An 18,708-nucleotide genomic window follows, 5' to 3' on the forward strand; every position below is an offset into this window, starting at 1 on the left:
ACTGACTGTATTCTCTATGGTGTGTGTACACACACACACACACACACACCCCCCTACCTCTCCATCCACTGATCAACTAACGGACACTGTGGCTGCTTCCACATCTTCACTACTGTAAATGAACACAGGGTGCATATATCTCTTCAAATTAGTGTTTTCCTTTTCTTCATACACCCATAACTGGAATTGCTGGGTCATATGGTAGTTCCATTTTTAATTTTCTGAGGAACCTACATATTGTTTTTCACAGTGGCTGCACCAATTTACATTCCCAAAAACAGTGCATGAAGGTTCCCTTTTCTCCATATCCTTGCTAACACTTGTCATTTTGTCTTTTTGATAACAGCCAATCTAATAAGTGTGAAGTGATCTCTTATTGTAGTTTTGATTTGCATTTCCCTGATGATTAGTGATATTGAGTATCTTTTCATGTGCCTGTTGGCCATTGTATGTCTTCTTTGGAAAAATGTTTATTCATGTCCTCCACCTATTTTCTAATCAGGTTGGTCTGTTTTTTTTTTTTTTAATATAGAGTTGTGTTAACTTTTTATATATTGTGGATATTAACCCCTTATTGCTAGTACGATTTACAAGTATCTTCTGCCACAAAATAGGCTGCCTTCTTTTTGTTCATCTCCTTCACTGTGTAAAAGCCTTATTATAGTTTGATGTAATCCCACGTTTACTTTAGCTTTTGTTACCTTTATCTGAGACCAGCCTAAAAAAATACTACAACCAATGTCAAAAAGCTTGCTCCCTATATTTTTTTTCCTATATTTTTTTTCTAAGAGTTTTATGGTTTCAAGTTTTACATTCAAGTCTTCAATCCACTTGGAATTTATTTTTGTATATGGTATGAGATAGTTTCTTTTGCATGTAGCTGCCCAGTTTTCCCAACCACTGAGAAGACTGGGAAGACTATTTAAAAGACTGTACCCATTGTATATTCTTGCCTCCTTTGTTATAGATTAATTGAACATATGAGTGTGTGTTTATTTCTGGACTCTATTCTATTCTATGCCAGTGATCTGTGTCTGTTTTCATACCAGTATCATACTATTCTGGTTACTATAGTTTTGGATTAGTTTGAAATCAGGGGCCTCACTGTTTTTTAATGGCTCACAGACATTTCACTATATGGTAGTACCTCTATTTAACTAGTCCTCTCGATAGACATTTGGGTTATTCCCAACTTCTGTTTTTATAAATGTTGCTGTAATAAAGATCTCTGTACAAATCTCTTTGTATGCTCATGCAGGTACAGGTACTGGACACAGACTTGTTGGGTGTATTTTTTATTCTGGCCGCTTTGCTAAATTGTTCTCCAAAAGGACGGTGTCAAGTGATCTCCCAACAACAGTCAGGAGCTTCTATTTTCCCTGCAATCTAACCAGGAGTAAGCATCATCATATTGTTAAATCTTTGGCAATTTGATGAGCAGAAAATAGTTATTTAAATTAACATTTCTTCATTACTGAGGTCAAGCACCTTGTCATGTATCTTTTGGCAATCTGCAACTTCTTCTGTGAAACACTTGTTCATGTCCTTTTTCCTACAAGTTATTGCCTATTTCTTAGAGATTTTTAATGAGCCTTCTGTAGGAAAGTAGCCTTTGTCACTTCTTTCATTTTATTTTTTTTAAGATTGTATTATTTATTTGACAGAGAGAGAGAGAGATCACAAGTAGGCAGAGAGGCAGGTAGAGAGACGGGGGGGAGGCAGGCTCCCCGCTGAGCAGAGAGCCCCATGCGGGACTCAATCCCAGGACCCTGAGATCATGACCTGAGCTGAAGGCAGAGGCTCAAACCACTGAGCCACCCAGGCACCCCTGTCACTTGTTTCAACTGTTTTTATCATTGATTTGCATCTCTTTTTTACTATCTTTTTAAATTTTACATGATCACGTATCTCAATTTTTTTATGGTTTTGAAATTCTATTTCATGCTAGTTTTTTAAAAAGCCTTTCTCCTGCAACATGGGGGGTTAAGGGGGTAGGAGAAGAATAATGAAACAAGATGGGATTGGGAGGGAGACAAACCATAAGTGACTCTTAATCTCACAAAACAAACTGAGGGTTGATGGGGGGAGGGGGGTTGGGAGAGGGGGGGTGGGGTTATGGATATTGGGGAGGGTATGTGCTATGGTGAGTGCTGTGAAGTGTGTAAACCTGGCGATTCGCAGACCTGTACCCCTGGGGATAAAAATATATGTTTATAAAAAAATAAAATTAAAAAAAAAAAAAAGAATTATACTTTCAAAAAAAAAAAAAAGCCTTTCTCCTTCCACCTTTACATTTTTTCCTAAAAGTCAGCTAAATGTCCCTGTACCGTTTATTGAATAATATATCTTTTCCCCCACTACGTTATTCCCTGAGGAGGGCAAAGAAGGCAGTAATAAAAAAGACCATTCCAATTTTTAAAGCCACTTTGTACACTATCTAAAATAAACTGACACTCAAATGTTCAAAAACATCTTATGTTTGTACCTATATAGAAATATTAGATCCTCAAAGTACAATTATTTCAATGCATTCTCTGTGAAAATTACAACTGCCTTTTTTTTTAAATAGACTTGGGCAAACCGATGCTAAAATTCATATAAAAATTCAGGGGACTCAGAATAAACAACAACAAAAAATCTTATAAAAGGACAAAGTTGGTGGACTTGTACTCCCCAATTCCAAAACTTACTATAAAAGCCATGGTTATCCAGTGTGGTTATGGCGTCAGGACATATAGACCAATGGAACAGAACTCAAGAGTCTAGAAACAAACCCGTATTTCTACAGTCAATTGATTTTTAACAAAAGTGCCAACACAATTCATTGGAGAAATGGTGTTGGAATATCTGGTTATTTCATGCAAAAGAATAATACTGGACAGTCACCTCACTCCATATACAAATACTAACTCAAAGTGGATCAAGTGTGAAAGCTAAATTATAAAATTCTTAGGAAAAAAAATAGATCTCTGTCACCATAAATCAGGCAGCAGTTCTTAGATATAAACCTAAAGCATAAACAACAAAAGAAAAAATTAGACAAACTGGACTTCATCAAAATTTTAGAAGTCTGTAGTCCAAAAGACACCATCAAGAAAATGAAAAGACAATAAAAAATTTTAAAAAAGAAAAAAGAAAATGAAGACAACCTGTAGAATGGGAGAAATATTTGCAAATCATATGTCTGATGAGGGTATCATAAACACTATAGTAAACACCCACGCATAAACTTTTTGTATGCTTCTGTGGATGTAGGTATAAGATATATTTCTATTCAGGGGGTGCTTAGCTGGCTCACTTAAAGGAGCATTTGACTCTTGATCTCAGGGTCATGAGTTTGAGCTCCACATGGGATGTAGAAATTACTTTAATAAATGAAACTTAAAAAGAGAAAAAAAGAAGATAGTCCTAACCAGTACCCAGAATATGTATAGAATCCTATACACCAACAATACAAAATGCAAATAACAGTTAAGATTCTGCCTTCAACTCAGGTCATGATCCCAGGGTCCTGGGATCGAGCCCCACATCAGGCTCTCTGCTCGGCGGGGAGCCTGCCTCCCCTTCTCTCTCTGCCTGCCTCTCTGCCTATTTGTCATCTCTGTCTGTCAAATAAATAAATAAAATCTTTAAAAAAAAGAAAAAGAAAATATAAATCAAAACCAGAACATGATACCATTTCATACACCTCAGAATAGCAATTATTAAAAAAAAAAAAAAGAAAGAAAGAAAGAAAGAAATAACAAATGTTGGGAGAGGATGTGGAGAAATTAATTGGAACCCTCATACACTGCTGATGAGAATGAAAAATGGTGCAACTTCTGTGGGGGTTTCTCCCTAAATTAAACATAGCATTGCCTTATAACCTAGCACTTCCACTATGTATATGTACATGTATACACACACACACACAAAGTATATACCCAAAGGACTGAAAACATATACTCACACAAAAACTCATACATGGGTGCCTGGGTGGCTCAGTCGGTTGGGTGACTGCCTTCAGCTCGGGTCATGATCCCAGAGTCCTGGGATCAAGTCCCATATCAGGCTCCCTGCTTAGTGGAAAGCATGCTTCTCCCTTTCCCTCTGCCTGCCATCCCCCTGTATGTGCACTCTTCCTCTCTATGTCAAATGAATAAATAAAATCTTTAAAACAAAACAAAATAAAACCTCATACACAAATACAGCAGTATTATTCAGAATAGCCAAAAAGTAGAAATAGCCCAATGTCTATGAACTGATGAATGTGGTATATCCATACAATGGAATATTATTCAACCAAAAAAATGAAATGATACAGTCTATAAATGGACAAATATTGAAAACATGCTGAAGTGAAAGAAGTCAGACAAAAAAGGTCACATATTCATGATTCCATTTACATGAAATATCTAGAATAGGCAAATCCATAGACATAAAAAGTGGATTAGTAGTTGTCAAGGGCTAGAGAAAGGAGAGAACAGAAAGTGTTTGCTAATGCATAAGGGGTTTCTTTTTGGGGTGATGGAAATGTTCTGGAATTAGTTTGACCTATAACTCTGTGACCATACTAAAATCCACAGAACTATGCACTTTAAAATGGCAAATTTTATGGTATGTAGATTATATCTCAAAAATAAAAACCAATAAATGACAGTATCTGTCAGCCTGCCACTGACTTTGGGTGTAAAACTATGCATCCAGAACAAAGATTTACTTGAAGACTGATTTCAAACACTTGTGGGACCACAGATAGAATCAATCCCCAAACGGAGAAAATGCAGAAATGAAAGCTGTAACTAAGGAACCAAGGGAGCAAGCCCAAGAGAATGATTACCAGAGCACAACTCCTTTCAAGTGAACTGCTATCAGCCAAAACAATTAGAGCTGTACCTAACTCTAAGCAAGTCCAGTGCTTTTAGAACAGATCTTCTCTACAGAAAAATGGAGGAGGGATAAGGCCACCATTTATTTCAAAAAGATTTAGAAAACTAAAATCAAACATGATGTGGGAAGATCCTAATGGCAAACAGTTCATAAATACACATTATTTCATTATAAATGAATAACATAAGCATACAGAAACAGGGAAAACCAGATCTACCCTAAATAACTTTGGAAAATAGACTTTGACTGTGTACTGTAAAGCTAAAGACAAATATACTCTAGTTTTTAAATGTGTATCTCCCAGGGAAATAGGTTAGCAATTATGAAACTACTGTTGTGTGTGTGTGTCCACTATGACTGCACAGGTTAAGTAAATATACTGTGGATAAGAACAAAATTTCTCACATTTGAAGAAGGCAAAGGGGAAAAACTCTAGAATGAATCCTGGTTCATGGTTTTCATTTTATATAGATGGATAGTTAAGGAAATAAAAATACATGTATATATATATTACGATACATCTATTTGCTAACTATAAACCAAGAAACAATAGTACCCGATTGTACTGAGCAGAGAGGACACTCAGATCCTGGTTTCTAGATACCATTCTCCAATAAAATGAACATGCCTTCCTTGGAATGATTGATTGTGTATGTGGCTGGTATAAAGATGAAAAACAGAGATGCATCTAAAACATCTTGTGGTGCCAGAAAGTATATTAGAAGTCACAAAATGATGGGGGCATTATAGAAAGGACAAAGGAGCAAATTTGAAAATGTTCTCAATAACCAAAGATGAAATGATTTGAGCAACAAAAGTATTAAATTTTAACCCAAACAGTAAAATAAATGTCTATAAATCCATATAAATAAACAATTGGATAATTAACAAATGGAGGAAAAGGGACAATTCTTCCTTAACAGAAATCCAGTTAATGCAGAAGGAACAAAAGAAACAAAATCATCATTAAGCAAACACCACAAAAGTTAACGGCAGCCAGCAAGAATCATCGATAGAGGCAAAAACTGGCCTGTGAAATGTATGATGACATGAAAGACATCTGCAGCTTCAAAGTACCTCCCCACAAAAGGAAAGTATTAATTACAAAGGAATGATTACATTACCAAAGAAATTACATCAATTATTCATTACAAAAGAAAAACCGGTAACTTTAAAGTAGAAAAACCTGACAGACACCACCTTAACCTTAATCATACTCAACATGACGGGGCATAAGTCATACTAATCATGAGCATAAATCAGACAAATCCAATTGAGGGACCTTTTTTTTTTTTTTGACAGAGAGATCACAAGCAAGCAGAGAGGCAGGCAGAGAGAGAGGAGGAAGCAGGCTCCCCGAGAGAGCAGAGAGCCCGACACGGGGCTCGATCCCAGGACTCTGAGATCATGACCTGAGCCGAAGGCAGCGGCTTAACCCACTGAGCTACCCAAGACGCCCCAATTGAGGGACTTTTTAAATTAACATATAATAATATTTGTTTCAGGGGTACAGCTCTGTGCTTCATCAGTCCTATACAATTCACAGCACTCACCATAGCATGTCCATCACCCAGTCACCCCATCCCGCCTACCCCCCTTCCCTCCAGCAACCCTCAGTTTGTTTCCTGAGATTAGGAGTCTCTTAATGGTTTGTTTCCTTCTCTGGTTTCATCTTATTTCATTTTTTTGAGGGACATTCTTAAAAAATAACTGACCAGTATTCTTCAAAAGTATCAAGATCATGAAAAATTTTAAAAAGACCAGAGAATAGATGGAAGGAAACTAAGAAAATATAAACTAAATGCAAGGTGGAATCCAGAACAGGATCCCAGGTCAGAAAAAGGAGAATTTATAAATGTCAATTTCTTGGTTTTGATCATTCTACTATGATTGTATAAGATTTTATCATTAGGGAGATTGAGAAAAGGGTTTAGGAGAACTCTTTATACAAATTTTGCACCTTTAATGTAAGTCTGAAATTACTTCAGTTTAAAAGTTTAAAGATTTTTAGAAACACCTCTGAAAGTACAGCATATCTTTCTTCTATAATTAGAAATTAAACAACACTTTAACAACGGTTAAGCAATTACACCTGGAAAGAATTTGGCTTTTTTTTTTTTGGTTGTTTGTTTGTTTTATTAAGTTAAAAGGTGGGCACAGTACTCTATTTACTGATAAATCAGTCTGTAGAAATTATTCCAAGTCCTGAGACAAATTCAGTACAAAAACAAGGGACGGGGGGCGGCTGGGTGGCTCAGTGGGTTAAGCCGCTGCCTTCGGCTCAGGTCATGATCTCAGGGTCCAGGGATCGAGCCCCGCATCGGGCTCTCTGCTCAGCAGGGAGCCTGCTTCCTCCTCTCTCTCTGCCTGCCTCTCTGCCTGCTTGTGCTCTCTCTCTGTCAAATAAAAAAAAAAAAAAAAATCTTTAAAAAAAAAAAAAAACAAGGGACGGGGTATCATATCATCTACATATTTTTAAAAATCTGTCCATTGTTATTACCGTACATTAAACATGGAGCTGTTTTATAAAGCTTTCAGCTAGCAACAATTATTTTAGTGGTAATATCAGAGTTTAAAAAAAAGTGTTGAACTAGCCAGTAATTTGACTACACAAACATATGGTACATTCCTTCATTCCTTCTCCTAGTTCCTCCATTTGTCCAATGGCATTCCTTTCACATGGGAGTTAACTGATAGGGTTACTTTTACAGGCTATGGCAACCAAACCCTTATGAAATCAAAGACACGAATGCAGCATCCTTCACACCCTGTACTTAACTGACGCAAATGTCTACAAGTACAAGAGAGAACCATGTAAGTCCTTAAAAGCAACTTGTGGTCAGATACAATTTATATCATCAAAAACTACCAACTTTGAACCCTACAGGTTTAAGGTGAATGAAAATTTCTTTGCTACCACAAAATGTACTCTATTATCACTTATACATATCTTCCATTTTAAATGGTTTTCCTCAAGTTATTTAATTTTTCTGACCAACTATTTAATGAATGATATGTTTAAATCATCTCAGTTAACTACGAGAAGAGGAAGAATGTTATTTATAAATTCTACTATTAATAAAAGAAATACTAGTAAGAATCCAATAAATAGTTCACTAAACTCAAACACCTTTATCTATTAATCTCGTTATAATTGGGGGTATTAAAGTACAGGGAGATTAAACCAATCTTTTCCAAAAAGAGGAAGCAGCAAAGAACTCCTTAAAAATGACAATGGTACACAACTATGTACATGTAAACAGATCATTAAACACTATGGCTATGGCTAGAATACATGTTCAAGGTTATGGTCCTTATATTAAAATTGAAAATATTATGTGTCCTGACCCTAGCATGAGTGAAAGAGACGGTGGTAATTTCTACACTTCACAAAAGAGTAAAAAAATCCTTACTTAAGGAAAAGAAAACTACCTAATAAAGACCTTATTAAGTAAATCTAAGGAAGAGTTCTGACTTCAAAGAAGAGTCTACTTGAAATTTTGTCAATGGATACAAAAGGAAAGGACGTTACAGACACAGGTCTGGCATTTTCCAAAAGAAGTAACTCACAATACTTGTCTTGATTTCAATGCTTTCAAACAGTAAAAGATCTCACAGCAAGTAAAATTAGGAGTTTAACCTCACTGATTAGTAGGTAAAACATTTAATCCATATTTTAACATTTTTACCTACTGCTAATTACAAATCATGAAATACTCAAAACCCAAAATCATAATGTGATGCACCTATGACAGAATCATTAATATTATAAAAACCACTATAGCTTTCCTGGGCGTTCTACTCAACTCTCAGAAAAATATGTGAAGGCTTGAAATCAGAGTTTGTTTAGCAAACAAATGACAAAAATAATTTCCTCATAGTCATCAACCAAGGAAAGGGAAATTGTCATTTGCTGAGCAGCCCTTTCATGTCAAGAACATACACACCTTGCCCTATTTAAACCTAAGAAGCTTGAAGTAGAATACATCATCATCCGTTTACAAGTGAGGAAACCAAGGCTTAAAGGAGTTAACTTCTTGGCCCTTGGTTAGGACAATGTTTCTCCAATTCAGCACCCTCAACATTTGGGGCCAGTTAATTCCTTGTTGGAGGATGAAGGGGAAGGGGCTGTCTTGTATACAGTAGGATGTTTAGGAGCATCCCTCACCTCTACTCACTGGATGCCAGTAGCAGCCTGCTAGCTTTTTAACTAAAATATCTCCAGACATTGCCAACTGTCCCTGGAAGGCAAAGTCACCCCTAGGTGAGAACCAGTAAGCTAGAGTGAAGAAGCCAGCATTTTCATTCAATGGACAAGAGCAACATGCCAAATGCTACTCAAAATTAATTAGGGACAACTGAGGGTTTTTGCCCTCAAGAGCTCACTTTGAACCCTAGACACCAATTGGTGTTCAATTTTAAAACCTCCCTCCATACACAGACCTATAACATGCAAGCCATGACAGTTTGACCTTCAACATACTCTGCTTGGCCTGTCCCCAACTCAGCTAACTCCTCCAACTAGCCATGGTATCTCTACTCACCCACTTACGCTGGTGTAACAGCTTGTAGTCATTCTGACTCAACCTTCCCCCTTCATTTCCTGAATCTAATTACCACCCAAGTTCTGCTGGGTTTTCCTAAGAGTAAGTTGCCTCTCTCATCCATCCCCACTCTCCGTTCCCATCCTTCTAAGATAGCTACAAGCTCATCTCCTCTCCTTTCTGGAACAGAAAAAAATCAGAAAGAACTAATCTCCTTTGGTTCCTCAAAGAAATGAAGAGTATTTGTGAAGATACCATAACTGAATACCAACTACTAGGGTAGGGGCTGGCAGACCTCAAACAGTGGTGGGCAAAGATCACATCCTCTTCTTCTGGAGTAGGAAAAGAAACTGGAATTTTCCACCAGATCACTAATACTCTTATTTTTTTCTTTCTTTTTTTTTTTTTTTTTTTGGAGAGAGAGCAAGCGAGCAAACATGTGCACGCACGTATGCACGGGAGGGGCAGAGGAGAGAATCCTAAGCAGACCCCATGCCCAGCACAGAGCCTCACACAGGTTATCAATCTCAGGACCCTGAGAGATCATGATCTGAGCCTAAATCAAGAGGCGGACACTTAACCACTGAGCCACCCAGGCACCCATAATCATTGACACTTTCACAGTCAGATGTTAACTCTCAGTAAATAGCAACCCTCACAAACATTAAGGACACAGCAGAGATTAGTTTGCACGTCATTAAAAAGTGGCTTGTGTGCTATTTCTGACACTTGTGCCATGAACAGCTTTTGCCTGCTCTTAGGTAATGTACAATTTACATTCAACAGAAAAGGAGATATTCCCAAAGAAAATTTCATCCAACTAACCTTTCTGCCTCCCCAATATATAAATCCAGATGAAGGTAGGTAATGCAAACATTCCACTAAGGAAAGTCTCAAAGAGATGGTCAAACAAAATCTAATGAAATAATTGCAAAGGCAATAAAGATATATTCCCAACATATATGAATATGCAGCACCAAGAGGCTAATTTATTTATACTGCTCTAATTTAAGGCTCTGATTTAAGATAAAAGGAAATCTAGGACCTGTTTTAAAGTTTATCTGTCCCTTTGGCAGGGAACAGAATTTTATTAATGATCCTTAGGATATGCTTTATCCTCTTAAGACTCCCCAATCAAGAAAACTTTAAATCCAGTATCTGAAATTCACAACCTAGTCAAAGTTTTAATTTGTACTTCCCAGTTTCAAAAAATATTCAAGAAAATTACGATGAGTGACATCCTAAATACTTCTGCTTCTGTTATCATTCCTGAGTTTTCCTATAAAGTGGCAGATATACTTAGTGTCAGGATCCTACTGCTATTCCAACTTTGTTGGGTTCTTCAAGTATATAAATGAAAATAATTTCTACAAGGATGTTTCCATGTGTCAGAGTTTTCAGAAGGAATAAAGACATATGCATATCCTGTTTAGGACAACACCTTATGAAAAAATAAAAAATCAAGCCAAAAAGCCTTAATTAAGCAACTATAGTTAAGAGGTATATTTAATAATTCCAATTCACACATTCTCTATTATCTGAAGCAGAAAGGAAAAGCAGGAATTGAAGTTCAATTAGATGTCCAGTTACAGCCATCTTAGGTGCTACTTTTGATGACACTATTACTTTCTTTCTGGCTATAACCTATGATATCATAACCTTGTAACATTTCACTCTAATTTTTTCTAAATGTATCGAATAAGTTTAGCCTAAGTTCATTCAACACAATTTGAGGAATTTCCTTGTAATTCCAAGATTTATACTCTTGTCAACAGTAACTTAAAACCTTGAAGATGGAAGACATAATTAACAAATGCATATAAATACAAGCCATAAAAATTCAAAAGGAAATGCATCAATTTAGCCTGACATTTCTGTTCCAGAGAAATATTTTCTTATACAACATCATGGCATTAATACAGAGTTCACCCAATCAGTTTTTACTTTACTGCCTTTTACCAACACTTGTCCGTATGAAAATCACAAAGATAATCTTGTCACAAATGAAGCCTGAAGTCCCTATAAAAAGAATGTGTCTTTTAACAAAGTAAATATTGGAGGACTTTTTGAAATGACCCTTAAGGATTAAGATGTTACATGTAACAACTATGTAATTTAAAATTCACATCAGCTAACTTCACCATCAAGCTATGGTATTCTTTCCAGCTTTAAAATAAAATAGAACCTAGTAAAACATATTACGGTTAACCAAGATCAAAAGAAAATCAGCCTTGAGCCCCAAGGGGTGTGTTCCTAGGAGACTATTCTGATCGACACTGCTTCAGTTAACAGTTTAATTCTGCTGCCATTAAATAAGATAACATTAAGGCAAATCAAGTATTTAGGATTCAACTGTAGAAAGCTATTGCTTACAAATAATCTCTGCAGCATCCTTCCTCTAAGTTAAATTACATTTTATAAGATGCTATTACATACATAATCTCTTTCAGTTTCAACTCTTCCGGAAATACTAAGAATATTACTTTATTGACTAAAGTGCAAACAAAATACATCTTCCACATCTAAAAATACAAAATATTTTTATAATTGGCTTCCAATTTCTAGTCAAAGGAAGGCAATTAAGGTGGTTTCTCATCTGTTTTACTTACAGTTCCTCCAACTATCCTTATCCTAACATGTAATCTTTTCTTGAGACATTCTTAGATGATTAACAATTTGACCAAGAAACTATTTTTAAAGGAAAGTGTAAATAAACATACTATCATTTCCAAATGCTATCCAAAGAGATCAGGGGAATTTATTCTAGACCTATTAGCCCTGCCTATAACTATAAATTAAACATGTCCAGAAATCTTGAAGATTATTATTTTTATCCACTAGTCAAAGAAATATTTAAAGCTCGGGGCACCTGGGTGGCTCAGTGGTTACATGTCTGCCTTCCCCTCAGGTCATGATCCCAGGGTCCTGGGATCCAGCCCCGCATAGGGCTCCCTCCTCACATTGTGCTCCCTGCTCTGCAGGAAGCCTGCTTCTCCCTCTCGGAACTTCCCCTGCTTGTGTTCCCTCTCTCACTGTCTCTCTGTCTCCGTCAAATAAATTTTAAAAAGAAAGAAATAAAGAAAAGAAATATTTAAAGCTCTATCAGTTTCAGGTACATTAAATTCATATTTTTCTATGAGAAAGGCCAAATCTATTCCAAAGCAGAAAAAAAAAATTACTGGGAAGAAGAAACTATCTGCAAAATTCTCCAGCTAGAAATACCTTTCTAATAAACCAACCCTTTAAGTATAATTAACTAATCTTTAAAAATCAGGAAAAGAGCCATCTACTTGTACATCTCAGATTCCCAGGTGGTACCCAAATTCAAAATAAACCAGCAAAAAGGAGCTCCAAACATGCAAAAGGAGTTCCACAAAGGGATGTCTAGGACCAATCCCTGCAACTGCAGGAAATTAACACTTCAAATACTTCCTATGACTGGCAGGAAATATTCAAAAGGCATCCTGGAGGCTAAGGCTAAAAACTGGGTAAGCTCTGCTGATAAGTTTAAGTGAGACAGGGGAGAAAGGTCCAGAAGAATTGAAACTGAAGTGCCAAAGAAAATTACCACCACTGTTGAAAGGAATCACAAGGATGAAGTCATTCCCTCTAACAACCCTTGTAGACTCAGCATACTACCTAAGAACCTTCATGCTAATGCCCCTGGGAGCTACTATCAATTCTACCCTGTTACGTACCTAGAGATGTAATTTATCTATTTACCTACTAGAGGAGTATCTTCCTGAGGAACAGTAGTAATCACTCAATCACTAATGTATGCTAACCATGTGTTAACCATCATTCTGGGCACTTCACATACCAGGCTTCATTTATCCCTTACGTCAAACCTCCAAGAGGGCATTATCTCATTTACAGATAGGAAAACTTAGAAACACAGTAACTCATTAGATTCTTTTAGGAGAGGAAAAAGTTACCTGTCAGGATTCAAGTCCAAACCTGTCTCCTTCCACACTGGCCTCTGGTTTTTTGCTGGAGCCCCGACTTTCTCTATAGAATTAAAACCGTAACAGTAGAGAAAATTCTGTACTTGACTTACCCATTCCCTAATAATAGCAAATTCATACAGAGCATTTTGGCCACAACTGTTCCTCCTTTCAATATTCAGCTATCATAACATTAATGCCAGAAGGCATAATAGTATGCAAACACTGAGTTAGGCTATTTATAATACGCATTTATTGAGCACTTACTATGGGCCAGAAACATCTAAATGCTTATAACAATCTCACATGGGCGGGAGGGGGTGGCCTGCATGGCTCAGTTGGTTAAGCATCTGCCTTTGGCTCAAGTCATGATCCCAGAGTCCTGGGATCTAGTTCCCTGCCTGGCAAGGAGTCTGATACTCCCTCTCTCTCTGCCCCCACCCCATGCTCCTTTTCTCTTTCTCTCTCTCAAATAAAATGTTAAAAAAACAAAAAAAAAACCTCATATGGTAGGCTCTACCAATACCCTTATTTTATAGATGAAAAAGCTGAAGCAAAAAAAGCCAAATTACGCTAAGTGGGGATCTGGCATTCAAATCAGGTTGCCAGGTATCACAGCACGTGATCTTAAACTCCTTCCTCTCTCCCTAGTTCCTGATGTCACCCTCTTAACTATGTAGACTAAGTATCAGCAATCCCAATTTATAGATGATGAAACAACAAAGACGAAGAAAGGTGAAGTTAACCATTGAACACAGGTTTGAACTGTGCTGATTCACTTACATCAAGATTTTTTACAGTACAGTAAATGTATTTTCTTCTCCTTACAATTTTCTTAACATTTTTTCTCTAGCTTACTTTCTTGTAAGAATACAGTATATAATACATATACAAAGGATGTGTCGACTTTATTATCAATTATTGTATAGCTTCCAGTCAACAGTAAGCTATTAGTAGTTCTGGGGGAGTCAAAATTTATAGTACATTTTCAAATGGGGGAGGTGGTGCCCCTAAACTCCACATTGTTCAAGAGTCAACTGTAATTTGCTTCTACTCACAAAACTTTTAGTGGTTAAGACATGGTTTGAATCCATTGTTTTTCCACACTCCCAAGATATTAATATATCATGTCAAAGGGGAATCCAACTATAAAAAGAAAAGCAATAATATTCTATGTATTTCAAAATAATCCCCTGAAAATTCTAGGTTATATGCAAATTCTTCTTAAAGCTGTTTAAATATGAGAAAAGAAAAAATGTTATGGTAATGAGAAACTGACAAAAAAGGCCTCTAGATTATTACAGGCAGAAAACCCCTGCAAGCTGTTGAGAACTGTATATTACTATGAGGCCAAATAATTCAAATTCAGTCAGACACAAGCATGCACCATGCTCCCATCTCAACATCACTCCCTCTCACGTCAAGAGACAATATGAGAGTCAGCTTTACTAGTCATGCTCCTTTTTCTTAGAGATCAAGAAACAAAAGCAACCTCTAAGAATACACCTAGACTACTCTCTTAAATCTGGCAACACTTTGAAAGCAGAAGTTATTGATGTTATTTAAGATACAACTACCAAAAAACAAGTATATGAATGCATTTAATATTCTTTGTCTCTTGTGAAGAAGGGATTTGTCTTTCTGTAATCTGTAAACCAAGACAAAGAGAAAGCCTCAGAAAAGTGATTTTTCCTTAATACCAGGCAAAAACATTACTGCTTTTAAATGCTGTTTCTAAAGACCAAATTAGGTGGTATAACTCCTCTGCAGTTACATACTTAAGTATTTCAGAAAATGTCTTCCACCAATTATCCATCTAGAGTAAAACTGAACAATATAATCATGCCTCTTGTATTTCCTACATACCCTAGGGTCTCAGGCAGCAAAACAAGTTATGCATATAAGAAACATCTATCAACTGAGCTTACATTCTCAAAAAACGGAAAAACAAGTGAGAAAGCAACCCATAAACCCCATTCCAGCTCCTCTGTACCAATTACAGATTTTAAAAACCAAAAGATACAAGAAGACAAATTGTAATTTTTAAGTATCTTTCATAGCATCTTGCAGACCAGGAGGGGGGGAGAAAAGAAAGATTATCACACACAAGTCAGAAGTCCACAGAATAAATGTGGCTGTTTCAGGAGAGAAAATAGAGTTGTTCAACGCTTTTGGAAAATAACCAGTGCTGTGTAATGAAAAACATTAAATATTTTAATGAGACCAAAGGAATCAAGTAACATGTGAACGATAATTTAGTGGTCCAAAGTATACAGTGGACAAACGAGTTCCACTGTCAACCTCCTAAATGATGTTTTGAAATACGGAAGAACTTTAAGCAAGGAAATCACCTCATAACATTCTGTTAAATTCAGTTATTTTTTCTGAACTGAAAAACAAATCTGCATTAATAAAAAATTGTTTCCTTTCTTATAAACTAATCCGGTCACATACCATCATCAAGGCTTGACATGCAAATATACAGAGATGCAGTCCATCCCCTTCCCTCTCCATCTCCACTTCCCCTCGAGTGATTCCTTTCAAATAGCTATTTAAACAAGCACAGATGCTATCTGAAATGAAAACTTCCCTTCCATTCCCTAAGCTAAAGACAGCGGCGGCTTTCTCTGGAAAGCAGAATAAAGCTCAGTAGCCCACAGTACCTTAATTTCCGAAATTCCCTGTGTCACCAAAATAAAAGCTAATACCCGAAGAAAGCAATTCTTTGTATACTTCGCAAAGGAAAAAATTAAATCAGGAAATTAAAAAGGTGGAAAAAGAAAGGCAACTTAAAAGCAAACCACCACACCCTCAACTCCGCGTTGCAACCCGTCTACCAGGGGCCTTTACCTTCATTTTCCATCGAAACTGCACTTGGGTTGATGGCTACAAGTCTTTAGTGTCAGCCGCGCCACACTGGGAATAGAGAGGAGAGGAGGACAAGGAAGAGAAGCCCCCGGAATCCCAGGCTGTCACCCCCTCTCCCGGCCACACGTCCCACGGCTGCTCCCACCACCCCTAGCAGCAGCATCTGCAAGAGAAACCGGGAAAAGCGGCGCTGACGACAGAGAGGGCGAGGAGGGGGACCCCCCGCCCCGCCACCACGTCGGGAGCCCCCAGATCGCCTGCCCACCCCCTCAGCCACCCGCAACGCCCCCAGCTCAAGCCGGCGGGGCGGCGCCCTAGAGACACCCCCAAGCCGGGGTATCCTCGGGACACTCCCTCCCTCAGGACCTGGAAGTTTCTGGAAATTAGGGGCAATAGGTAACACCGGTGCCCTCCCAAAACCCCAGACTCCCTTCCTCCGGGCTGCGGGGGACTCACCCGCGAGGCTCGCGGGAGCGCCCCGCGCGCCTGGGGCGAAGAGGAGTGGCTCGCCGAGCGGCGGCGCCAGGCAGGAGCCTGCTCCCGGCGTGAGGAAGGAGCGAACCGGAGGGCGGTCGGGGAGGGGAAGGGAGAGGAGGTGTGGGGACCCGTCACCGTCCGCCCAGCCGACTCCGCGCGGCAGCGCAGGTCTGCCCCGCCTCCGCCTCCTACGCTCGGCCCCTCCCCGCCGCCCCCGGCCCCAGTACGCCCCGCACTCCCGGGCCCGCGACGGACCGAGCTTTGTCGCTACTACTTCCGCTGTGAGGGGAGCGCGCGCACGCGCACTCGCACGCACAGGCGCAGACGGCGGAAATGAAGCGAAGGCCGGGCCACCCGCCCAGAAAAGGCTCTGGGTTGGGTGCGGAGCAGTCCCTTAGGAGGGCACGCCGGGCCAGAGCCCCGCTCCGGCCCTACCTTCCCTGCGGAGGTTCCTCGCAGATCCCCGGGGACAGTGCCCGCCCGTTTCTACGCACCCACTGGGCGCGAGGGTCAGAGACCCACCCGCTTCCCAGCCCTGGCCACGCATTCTCAAGAGGCAGCCGCGGGGACGGGCCAAGCGGGCAGGTACGATCATGCTCCCCGTCCCCGAGGTATTTGAGCGCCCTCAACAAAGGCGACATGGGAAGCCCCTCCCGTCGGGGTGGCCGTCACAATCTCGGCTGGCGACGCGAGGACTTCCGAGGGAAGGGGCGAACGCAGAGGGACTCAGGTGTTCTCACTGGGACTTCACCCTCACTTGCAGACCCCTATCCCGGCTGCTTTGCGCTGACTGCGAGAGCGGGTCAATCGCGGGCGACTTCCCAGAGTTCTGTCCCTCTAAGGGATTCGCTAAAGTGCCTGTGTGTAATGAGAAGGCAAGGATCAGCCTTAGAGCTCGAGGGAGGACTCAGCCTTTTCAACTGTGTGGAACCTAAAAGGTTGGAACAACTAGAAACAGCGTCCAGAGGCGGAAGCCGAAGAACGGGAATTGCCTCGGGACGCTGGCTATGTCTCTTGCCATTTGAACCTTTCACTTGCTCGGCATCTCACCCAGACCCCCCAATAAGTGACTTTTTTATGGACAGTTGATGTTAAGCTTTGGTAAGCCGGGAACAGGACACTAAACCGAAGTCCTCTCGCACCTAAGTCCACTAGAGGGCAGGGCTACACCTGCTGAGTTCGACCGCGCCCTCCACAAAGAACTGTAAAGACCGGGGCGCCTGGGTGGCTCAGTGGGTTAAGCCGCTGCCTTCGGCTCAGGTCATGATCCCAGGGCCTGGGTTCGAGCCCCACATCGGGCTTTCTGCTCAGCAGGGAGCCTGCTTCCTCCTCTCTCTCTGCCTGCCTCTCTGTTTACTTGTGATTTCTCTCTGTCAAATAAATAAATAAAATCTTTAAAAAAAAAAAAAAAAAAGAACTGTAAAGACCGCAGCAGTCCTCCCTTGTGTGCAAGAGGTATTTTTCTCCATCAAAACGTACTCTCATTAAAAAGCTTGCCCTTTATCTCAGGTTCTGTAACACTTCCGGATATGTTCTCTGACCACATGTTCAACGTCAAAATAAACAAATGGACCGGCTTACCTGTCTTCCCTATTTAATCTCGTGGAACTAGTCTAGGACCAAAAGTTTTGGACAGCTTTCTAGCTTTACTTTTCAGTTAAGATATATTGAGATTTTATTCAACGACGTCACTTTTAAGTTCCAAAACAAAACATAAAAATCAGGGTGAACTAGTTTGTAGTCTCAGAGTTACTATCTGTAACACCCCTTTGGCTTACAGGCTTAGGGACTTTTGCCCAGCCAGTGGTGGTACAAACCTCATTTGTAAAACAATGAATGTGCTATCTCTTGCTCAATGTTTTAATCAATTTGTAATGATTATTAATTACTATACTTATTGGACCTTGACACCACAGCATCGTATTAAAAACATAAGCACCTAAAGTAGAAAATGTAAATGTAGACATTATTTGATATTAATATATGATCTTACAAAATAGAGGGCA

The 18,708-nt window shown here is 39.3% G+C and overlaps 2 protein-coding genes across 6 annotated transcripts in view; one reads left to right on the plus strand and one right to left on the minus strand.

Moving 5' to 3' along the window:
- ATP2C1 (ATPase secretory pathway Ca2+ transporting 1) overlaps positions 1-18,708 on the minus strand; it is a 179,125-nt gene that overhangs the window by 120,814 nt on the left and 39,603 nt on the right. Inside the window, exons 1-2 of one of the 5 annotated variants that reach the window (XM_047737074.1) lie at positions 17,225-17,309; positions 16,208-16,388 (exon numbers count right to left, since the gene is read on the minus strand). The exons of 2 other annotated variants lie outside the window; for them this stretch is intronic. In XM_047737074.1, coding sequence (XP_047593030.1) covers positions 16,208-16,213 — 6 coding nt within the window. In that variant the 5' untranslated portion in view covers positions 16,214-16,388; positions 17,225-17,309. Of the gene's footprint in view, positions 1-16,207; positions 16,389-16,681; positions 16,965-17,224; positions 17,310-18,708 lie in introns of those variants that run through there. 2 more of the 5 variants (XM_047737073.1, XM_047737075.1) reach the window with 2 other exon arrangements.
- LOC125104566 (uncharacterized) lies at positions 17,004-18,276 on the plus strand. Its single transcript, XM_047737122.1, has 2 exons — positions 17,004-17,904; positions 18,120-18,276. Exon 1 carries the CDS (start codon positions 17,036-17,038, stop codon positions 17,789-17,791), a length of 756 nt encoding a protein of 251 aa, XP_047593078.1. The 5' UTR covers positions 17,004-17,035; the 3' UTR covers positions 17,792-17,904; positions 18,120-18,276.

Source organism: Lutra lutra, chromosome 1, assembly GCF_902655055.1.
Source record: "Lutra lutra chromosome 1, mLutLut1.2, whole genome shotgun sequence".
NCBI lineage: Eukaryota > Metazoa > Chordata > Mammalia > Carnivora > Mustelidae > Lutra > Lutra lutra.